Below are 10,363 nucleotides of genomic sequence, written 5' to 3' on the forward strand. Positions count from 1 at the left end.
TGTAATTAGAACAGAGACAATTAGTCCTTTAATCATTTAACCCGCTGATGGAGAGAAAAATAAACTATTCTCTTAATTTATGAGTATTTGTTGCTATTTTCTGTTGTAGTTTATTTTTTAAAAATAATTTGATGACATCACTGTATGCTTTACAAAATGATGGACAGTTTTCATAATTTTCTGACGCTTCAATAAGTTATTAATCAATTAATAGAAATATATTATATAAATTACAATTTTAAATTATTAAATTAAGAGACACCTTTGCCTAGTTGATAGTCAAGCCAACATATTTCTTTGGGAATGCAGTTTTCTAAAAGCTTTTACAATTTAACTACATTTTTAAAAATAAACATGTTTAATGTAAAGCTGCACAGATTAAGCAATGAATGTTGTCAGCTATTTCAATAATCTCCAAATATTTGTTCTAACAGAGTTATCAGTTTAGGTAGTTTTTCAAAGAGAAACATTCTGATAAATAATAGCTCAAATACAAGTTTTGAGTGTGGCCGGTGGTACAGTGGTTAGGGCAGTCACCCCATGTAAAGAGGTTGAAGGTCCTTTAGGCAGGGGCTGCGGGTTCAACTCCGACCTGCGGCCCTTTGCTGCATGTCTCCCCCTCTCTATCACCCCATTTCTGTATATACATCTGTCCTGAATAATAAAAGGCTAGAAAAACTGCCAAAAGAACTTAATTCATCATTTAGTCTTAAAATAGAAGTGACTGGCAAATGATCATTACAAATTCCCGTGGTGTCGTAAAATGTCTAGTTTTGTTCAAGCAAAAGTCCAAAACCCAAACCCATCTCTAGCCAGAAGAAGCAGATTGTGGTTGTATAAGAATAGGTCACACAGCACTTGTAATTAGTGATGAGCCAAGCCAAGTCCCCCCTCTGTGTGACCGCATCAGCCTACACTCAATAATTAGGCCACAGTGATAATCCTGCTGCCTCCAAGCTTCTGTTAGGAAACAAGAGAGGTCAAATGTTCAGAAAACTATTAGAGTTGAGCAGTGGAGAGCAGCCTCCCTGCTTGCGACTGTGCGCTCCCTCCAACAGCAGAAGCAAACACATCAGGTCAGGAAGAACACGAGAAGCACACACATCGTCAATGTACCATTTTTATTGGACTTATATAGAAATACTTAAAAAAAACATGAAGTAGCACCATTACTTAAGTTTGACTTTTTATCATGTATAACTTTAAATGTCAGAAAAATAAACTCTTGATACATTTTTCAAATCTTGTCTCAGCAAATATAATATTAGTATTTGACCATGAGGTTAAAGGCCATTTATCATAAAATAAAATATACTTTGTTCTTAAACTTTGCTCAATAAAGTACATTTACGCTCAAGTAACTTCACCTACATATACATAAACAAGTGGTAAACAAATGTAGTAAAATAGAAATACTAAAACTATAGTGGTGCAACAGAAGCCTGTAATTCCCACTGGAATCTAATTCATACAAATTTTTTAGAAAGCATAAACGGTTTCTTTGTGTTCAACTTACTAAGTTTTGTACATTTCAATGTTTCATAATAATATAGAATAAAATATGCTTTATATTACTGAATAAAAAATATGCTGGGTGAAGCAGATTTAAAAGACATTTTTTGCTGAACCTATAAAAACTCCATCCCAACAGAATACTGTCAAATACAATACACATTTTGTGGACTTGGATTTCCTCCCACAGTCGTGTGATATTAAAATAATACAGTGATCGATGCCATAAGGCCATACTAAAAAATAAACAATATTTCAACCCAGCTACAAAAAGTTCACTGAACTTAAATTAAAATATCTGTAAACATCTTTGCAATAAGAAATATAATCTTTCAAGTCAAAAAAGAATAAAATACTTCAATCTGTAGTAATGTCATTTAAAACTTTCAACTTGTGGAAATTGATTCTATACATATATATGTAGGATATGTTGTTGCTCTCCCTCCTGTGGTTTCTGACCTCCAGCTGCAGTATCTTTGTAAGTCAATAGTCCTGTTTGTCCGGAAGCCCTCCGTGTTTCCCAGCCATGGCCTCCCTTCTTACTACATTCGATTGGCAAAACTGGAGGGCTCAGCCAGCTAACAGTCTACAGTTTGACCCACGTACCTACGTCCTGACCCCACTGTGTCTCTTCACTTCATAAATATAGGGTACAATTTACTAGATCTATTGATTACTATGCTGTAATATTTAAAACATGCACATAGATGTTGAAAATATTTCCCCAAGCTACAGTATATAATTAACAACTACTACGGAGCCCAAAAGGGTGTCTGTCCCTTCTTCTGGATACTGCAGCCTCTTACATACATATGTATATCTATATACACTTTCCAGACTGATGATTGATGATCCCATTAAAGCAGTATGAGGAGTCTATTTGTTGCCATCGTTGTCTGCCTCGCTGATGAGACAGTCAGAGAGTTACACTTCTTATGAAAATATACGAATAGCCTGAGTGACGCCGGTGTTGCAGACGGGGCATTTGGGTTCGTTCCTCTCGCAGATACGATTGGCACATTCCATACAGAAGAGGTTGTGCCCACAGGGGACCAGGGCAGCGATGACCTCACTCTCGAAGCACACTGAACAGTCGCGGCTTCCTTTTCGGCTGGTGCTGGAGGAGGTGGAGGAGGAGGAGGAGGAGGAGCACGAGGCGGAGGAGTCGCACAGAACCCCGGGGAGGTGAGGGCCTGGCAGGGAGGTGATAGTGCAGGAATAACCAGGGAAACTGAGAGGGCCTCCGCCTGGGTCGCTGCACACCCTCCGAGCTAACGGGTGCTCGCTGGGGCCTCCGTTTTGGCTGTGGAGGGGAGGTGACAGTCTGGGATGTGGGGTACAACCATTAACCCTTCTCTGACTCGCCACTATCCCGTTGGCATTATTGGGGGTGTTGGTGGGGAATATGGCTGAGGTGGGGGAGCTTCCTCCGGTGGAGGAGGGGGTCATGCGACTGTCGTACTGGGACCACAGGAGACCTGGGGGGGTTGATGCTGTGTCAAACCCTGACGGGGAGTCAAAAGTCTGATCAGTGCAGTCGGGCGAGATCACCTCACTTCCGTAAATAAATCCATTGCCGTTGGTGTTTACATTGATGTTATTGTTATTGTTGTTGCCATTGTTGTTTGTGGTGGTGTAGCTGAGTGCGGGGCTGGGTGGGCTGTAGTCGGCCATACGTGAGCCGTTGTTACCAAAGTAAGAATCTGTGGAGGCACTGCCCAGGGAGGAGGACGAGTCATTGCGGTAGTTGGAGAATGGTTTGCGCACTGAGGTGGGGGTCATCCCGGCACTGGGCTTGGACCACAGGGTGACGTGCCCATGCAGATCAAAACCCACATCAGTCCCATTGGCGTGAAAGTCGTTTTCATCCTGAAGCTCGATAAGGCCCCCCGTCCTCATGGCGATGTGGGCTTCAATCTCTTCGCGTGCTCTGTCCACATTCTCCGGCATCCCCGTCACCTCAAACACTGGCTCCTTGTCTCTGCTGGGCGTAACGATGTAGGTGTGGGTCTGCTGCTGGATGCGCTTGATGGTGGCCCCCTTGGGACCTACAACCAGCCCCACAACACGATATGGAACCCGCACCTGGATGGTGGTCTGTCCAGGCAGGTTAGGTGGTCCAGGGACTGGGGTTCCGCTCCCGTTTGGGCTTGTGTTCTTGTTCCTGGAGGCTCGGATCATGGAGAAGTGCTCTGCAGCAGAGATGATCTCCCTCCTGGCCATGGCAACATCCTCCCTCCTGCCTGTCACCACAAAAACAGGCTCCTCGCCTCGAACTGGGGTCTTGATGTAGGTGTTGGTCTTTGCTCGCAGTGCTTTGATCTTGCAACCTGGGGCATGGAGACAAAAGACCAGAGTGAGGACAGGATCCAAAATAACAGCTCAAAATATGTCATGTGTGAAACCATTACTTCTGGACTATTCAAAACAGCTGCTCGATGTTTATTATTGTTTCTCAAAAGGCCAGTGGCCTCAGAAATCGGATGAAACCACCCTTTTGGAGAAGAACAAATTCAAACCACATGCTGCACCACCACCAAACATACAGCAGGACAAAAATAACTCACAAAGGAAAGCTCCCTTCTGGGCATGTGATCCCTGTTCCTTTACCACAATATTGGTGGCATCTACAACAGCCTCCGTTAGACTCTTTATCTCTATTTTACACTAAGAGCACTATGGCACACACACACCTTTATCAAAATGGGACAGGCTGAGGAAACATCCAGAGCAGAATGACATAATTAGCAGAGCCAAGCCAGTAGAGTGGGAGAGGTTGATGTAAGCAGGGATGAAGAGGAGGGTATAGCACTTAAACCAGCCTATTTAAATCACTGAATTAATAATAAATTCGCATCAAACTGATTGGAGGTTAAATGAGGATAGGGTCTTTTCCAGTAGAGGCTCCCTTCCTTTTAATAATTCCAGAGATCACGTTTAATCCACTACTTACTTTCTCATTTATAACCTGATGTAACCTGACAAAGGGTTATATCAGGTGGTGAAGGGTGTCTGTTGAAAATAGATCTGCCACCACAAATGTCCCACTGTAGTCGCTTTAAAGTGGAGGGTGGGAGGTTGTGGTTCCTTTGTTTTTCTGGGAGCAGCAGCAGCAGCATTACAGGGAGGGGAGAAGATTCCGCATATGTAACCAGGCACCGAGTACCGCCCTCCAGCTCTGCAGCTTGAAGACTGTCAGCTCTGTCCGTGCTGCTCTGGGGCGTCTGCTGTCCGTGGCAGGGAAAGATTGTGACCTAATTCGATCCCGCACATCTCATTGTCATAATCACGAAATAAGGCTGGGGATTGATTTTCAAAAGCCAAAGAAACACCTGGAGTCAGTGCGATACAGTGTTCGTCTGAGCTACATAACGTTAAGGATTCAAATAACCTGTCAAGTCAGTGGCCATTGCTGCACTTAAAGGTGAAATTCCGGCATTAAATTACCCTAGGGTCTTTTTTGACAGATACACCCATCAAATAAGCCATTACGACATTTTTTTTTCCATGCAACAACTATTAAAGGAGAAATCCCGGACAGTCGCTAACACCCGAATGCTGCTAAAACTGATTAGCTCGGGGAAGCCTGTTGAAGGCATTATAACATCCTTTTAAACCACTAATACTGATGAAATAACAGCAAACCTCTGCAGTGGCATAAGAAAAGTCCCTACACAGAAAACAAGGCACCAACAACGTAGTTAGAGAACCCAGAATTTATTAAGAGTGTTTTAAAGACTTACCAACTGGCCCCTGTACCAGCTCCTCTCATAGTAAAGTCCATTCAAGTGGATTACCAAAGTCAATCCAAAAGGAAGGAGCCCATTAGTGCTTTGTTTTATGTGTAAGGAGTCTTATCGTGCTGCTGCAGAGGTTTGGTGTTATTTTGAGCAGTATTAGTGGTTAAAAAAGACACTTTAATGCCTTCACCGCACTACCCCAAGCGAATTAGTGTTAGCCGCATTCAGGTGTTAGTGACTCTCCTGGATTTCGCTGTTAATAGTCGTTACACAAAAAATTGCCTCAATGGCTTGTTTGATGAGTGTCTTTTCCATAATTCCTGGGATGATTCTACGCCGGAATTTCACTTTAAACCACAGGTTAGGATGAACCAACGATTGAGCTTAGAAACAGGGAGTGAGTTTAGCCTCTGTATTGCTGCTCTCTTTCCTCAAAACGAATCTCTATTCAAATATCTACTATATCTTGTGTATTTACATTGATAAACACGCCAGACAGCATGATTTAGTGACGGCTCAGAGTTGTTTCGGGCACTTTAACAGCTTGGCATTTATAGAAGCATTGCTTATATGTCAACTTTTTGAACGTGCCCATGCTGCTCGCTGCCGCCCACTGCTGTGCCAGTCCAGAGAAGGAACAATGAGACTAACGGGCGACACGCGAACACAAGTTCACTGTTCCAATCCATTGGGATTAAAGATGCCGAATCCACGCGTGGTTTCTACACGTTTCGATATTATTTGTTCAAAAGCAGTTGAAGCGCTCGAGCAGACCCACGAGACTGCTGTGTTTCCTCCAACGGGCGAAAAAGGAGCTGTGGACGGGCTCCTACCTGGAGTGTTTGGGGTCGTGCTCGTGTCCTGCTCGGCTCTAACACAAGACTTACACATCATCACTGAAGAGTGTAGAAAAGAGAGAGAGAAACACACACCCTGTCTGCCCACAATCTCGGCCACATGCTCGGAGCTGGGGACCGGGACGCATTCCGTCATGTTGACGCTCTTTCTTCGCGGCTCCTGGTTGTCGTACAGGGCGTTCTCGTCGTTGTCCAAGCCGAGCAGGGAGAGCTGGTCCAGGGCGATCTGCAGGGCTCTCTGTTCGTCCAGTGCATCTCCCTGGACACCGCTGTCGGCGAAGAGCGAGCTGGGCATCTCTGCGACTGTGCAGCGGTGCAGGCTCGGGTAAAAGGAAGGAGGGTGAAGAAGGAGTGATAAGGGGTTAAAGAAAGGAGAGGGGAGGTGAAGGGGAGAGGCACCGTACCAGGTTTTCAAAGACAACTGGTCAGTGCAAATAATTCAGTGCCGCTGAGGGGAAGGAGGGGGGGAACAAAAACAGAGCAAGGAGCTACAAAAAACATCCACCCCCTTTGTTCTCCCGATAGTAACTGGATGTCCCGGTCCGAGCCGATCCGGGCTGTGCTGCTGCACGGAAAGACGGGGACGGAAAAGCGTGTTTATTCCAGAGCCGGCGGTTGCAGATATTGCTAATATTCCTCCCTGACAAAGGGCCCCTCCCCGGCTGTCTTCCCTCAGGTCCTCCGGTGCTTCTGTCTGAGTTTTTGCAGAGCCAGACAGAGAGATGTGCGGTTGACGTCACCGCCTGGGCAGGGACGATGCGGTGCTGCGAGCTCATTTGCACATCCGCGAGCTGATTGGATAGACGGGCGATGAGTGGGCGGGGTTGGTCCAAAGACACGCCCCTTCTTTGTTCCCAGTCTGTCTTTGTCTCTCACTCTATTTGCTCTTAACGCTTCTATATGATCTTTTATTGGTTTGACATGTACAGTATGTATTGTCACATACAGTTGGAAGTCACAACAAATGTAAAATGAACTCAATAAATCAAGACACATATTTATGGACAAAATCTGTATGTTTTTCCTCCAGGATATAAAGAATGTTCAAAAAGCTCACATATTTTTTGTTGTGTTTAAGATACCTTCTCTCCCTTTATAACCATAGACTGTATAATAGGAAGTGCCTGACACCAGCATTGTTTTTCATTTATGACAGGGGGGCGACTCCACTGGCTCCAGTGTATAAAAGTCAATGAGAAAATAGGTGCGTTTCCATTAGGGTCAAATGTGGCCGCTGGGAAAGTTTCAGGCCACGCCCTCCAAATGGCCGCTCACTTGCTGTGTTTCCATTAAAAAAAAGGCCCCAGAGGGATTTGGGGCGCACTCACACTGTCCATCCGCGCTTTAGGGTACTTGTCGCCCCCTCCCTCTCCCCCCACTCCCCCTAGGCCCGTTTGTACTCACACTACCTGGGCCTCGGCGAATGCTTCTTGCCTGCCTATACGTCATCACGCCGTAACACGTCACACGCATTGACTGACGTCATCGCAATGCGTCGCTTTGTTTACAAATCTTTCCACAGACCTCTGAGTTTTTGTGCGTCTTGTCCAACTGTTTTTGAATATTTTCATATGACCAAATCTGCAGTAAACACTCCACCTCCGCATCACACCAACGTGAACCTTTCGCCGCCATTGTTTTAAATGTCCGCGCATGGTCCGTCCTTCTTTTTTCTATGTCCCAACAGGGGCACATAAAATGACGTCAGAAGCGCCGTAGGCCTCGTGCTCGTACATGTGCGCACGCTCGTGCTAGTACATGTGCAAACGTGCTTTACAAAAGCCCACCTCTCCCAAACGGGCTGTGGACAGCAAGCGTACCACTCCTAGGCACGGTACGGTTGCACTCACACTGGTCAAACAAACTAGTGAAACGTGCTTGGGTACGGTACGGATGGACAGTGTGAGTGCGCCCTTATTTTGATCTCCAATGTATGTGATAACACTATGCACTAACACTCCCAAATTCTAAATATGTCTATTTGGATTGGAGTTTTAGTGCAGTTTGTGATGAGGTCTCACAGGGAGTTAGACCTGTCTTTGGTTTAATTTGAAGAAGAAAATTGGTTGATTATTTATTCTTTTAATTATTCTTTTTAACTTTAACCCCAAATGATGAGGATGTAAATCCATGTTGACCAAAACAGGAGTTAGAAGAACATCAAGATAAGATTATGGTACTCAGTCAGTCGAGAATTAGATTCCATTAAATAACACATTACATAATACAGTGAATTACTGCCTGATACTTAAATACAAATAACTGTTCACACAGAACACAAAGGCTATAAAAAAGTTCATTTGCTCATGAGAACATTTTGAGAATAACAGAAATAAAGGCATAAACACCAAGACATTTACCATTTAATAGTGTTATTTCCAGTATCTCCATGCAAATTGCATGTGCTGAAAGAGACTAGCAGATGCTGTTGAGAGCTCTGGGAAATGAAGTAAGTGACTCTGGAGTTAAGCTTAATTTTGAAAATAAAAATGTCTATTAACATTGGGACTTGCAGTTTTGGCCTCCCAGCCTCTATGCAATAATGTTCTAAAAGGCATTTAATACACCTCAGATGCAGCAGTGCAGTCTTGATGACAATAGCTACAGGCCGTTTGCATATGATTTCTGCCTTTTTCTCAGTAACGTGTGGGATTATGAAGCCTCAATGTTCAGAACATTGCAGGGTGATGGGTTGGTCGCCTTTGTGAATGGCTATAGACCAAGAGAGGCGGGGGGTGCAACACAAAGGGGATTTCAAGCTGATTCAAAACCGTTGAGACCAGAAGCACTTTGTTTTGTCACCTCACTCCTGGAGCACAATACCAATGCTAATGAGGAGTCGCTCAGGAACTGGAGGAGGTGATGGGATGGGAGCCTCTTGTTAATATTTGACACCTCAGCCCCCCCACCCCACCCCCTCCCAATTCCTAGCAGTCCTGAATCTATTCCATTCTATTTAGGCAAAGTGTTTCCCATACTTTCTTAAATCGTCAACTCCAAAAAAGACGAACATCAGACCTGTGGTGACAATTGTTTTCAGAAATGAACTGGTGCAGAATGATTTTAGAAATGCTGTGTCCATGCCTTCTCCACACTGCTAGAAACAACTTGCAACCCCTTGTGAGGATCCCAACCACTGATTCAAAAGAGAATTAACCAGTGTTATACGTATATTCTTTACACATAAAAATACCATACAACTCCACATTCCTGTACTATGTTGGAGGTGGAATTATTCACAGTATTTGTTGGCGAAACAATCTCACTTTAAAGTCCATATTGTTCTGGAGCTTTCCATAATACCACATATTCTTCATAAACAGACACGTAGATGTCCAATTTCCATGTTTTATGAGCACTTCAGAATTTCCTGTCCATGTTTGGCTTAAAATTAGATCTTTATAGCCCCTGGTAACTGCTGAGAACCACTGAAAGTTAATTTGTTGTTATAGCACAGGATAGGCTATAAAGTGGGACATGACCAGCCTTCACAACTGTCACAATGTTATTGTAGACATACAAATAAGATCTTAGAAAACAATGCACATTTAAAAAGGAATCAATATTTATTTTATGTAGGATATACATATCCTATATCTCTCAGTAATATCATGCTATCTCAACACCAAATCTGATATCCATGTCATTGAGAATCAGATGATTATGTAGCTGAGATATCTAGCTAAGCTAAGCCACTGTCAGTTTGTTTGAATAAAACCCTGTATTGCTGTTGGCTGCACCTGACTCTTTTCTGAATACGTGCCTCTGTTCCTTGTAGAGAAATGAGCCAAAAGCAACACTTCTTGCAGCTGAGTTTATCTACATTTCCTTCTCTCTACCGTTTGTGGTCACAGCTCTGGTGTTAAATTCTCCCTGAGCTTTGAAGGCCTGAAATAAAGTGCAACTGAATTTAATTAAGAGCCTGGTGTTGTCGTGGCATTGCACTGGCCCACAGTGTGTCCCACTGCTGCTCTTTCTTAAGCCCAGACAGACGCTGATTGCAGCACCATCGCTGATACTTGTTGTTTGGTATTAGGCGTTAGCTGGCTGCTTAGAGGCGATTACCCGTATGCCTTTTAATGAGAGGAAGAAAAGCTTAGTCTGCTCTTACCCAGAGAGCAACAGAGACAGACAGGGCTTAGTGATGGCTCTGCCAGTCACTGCTGTAACTGCAGAGCTGCAGACACAGACACTGGGTCATGTTAAACAGCAGGTCACAGGATATAGAGTAGCCTGTCTGCACACTGCTCTGTG

The 10,363-nt window shown here is 44.1% G+C and overlaps 1 protein-coding gene across 1 annotated transcript; it reads right to left on the minus strand.

Moving 5' to 3' along the window:
• Positions 1-1,106: 1,106 nt before the first annotated feature.
• On the minus strand, positions 1,107-6,774 carry mex3b (mex-3 RNA binding family member B). The gene is made up of 2 exons (XM_083913270.1): positions 6,185-6,774; positions 1,107-3,842 (listed from the first exon to the last, which is right to left on the minus strand). The coding sequence occupies exons 1-2, from the start codon at positions 6,402-6,404 to the stop codon at positions 2,446-2,448; spliced, it is 1,617 nt and encodes a 538-aa protein (XP_083769396.1). The 5' UTR covers positions 6,405-6,774; the 3' UTR covers positions 1,107-2,445.
• Between the last annotated feature and the right edge of the window lie 3,589 nt (positions 6,775-10,363).

This window comes from Echiichthys vipera (assembly GCF_963691815.1).
Source record: "Echiichthys vipera genome assembly, chromosome: 1".
NCBI classification, from domain to species: domain Eukaryota; kingdom Metazoa; phylum Chordata; class Actinopteri; order Perciformes; family Trachinidae; genus Echiichthys; species Echiichthys vipera.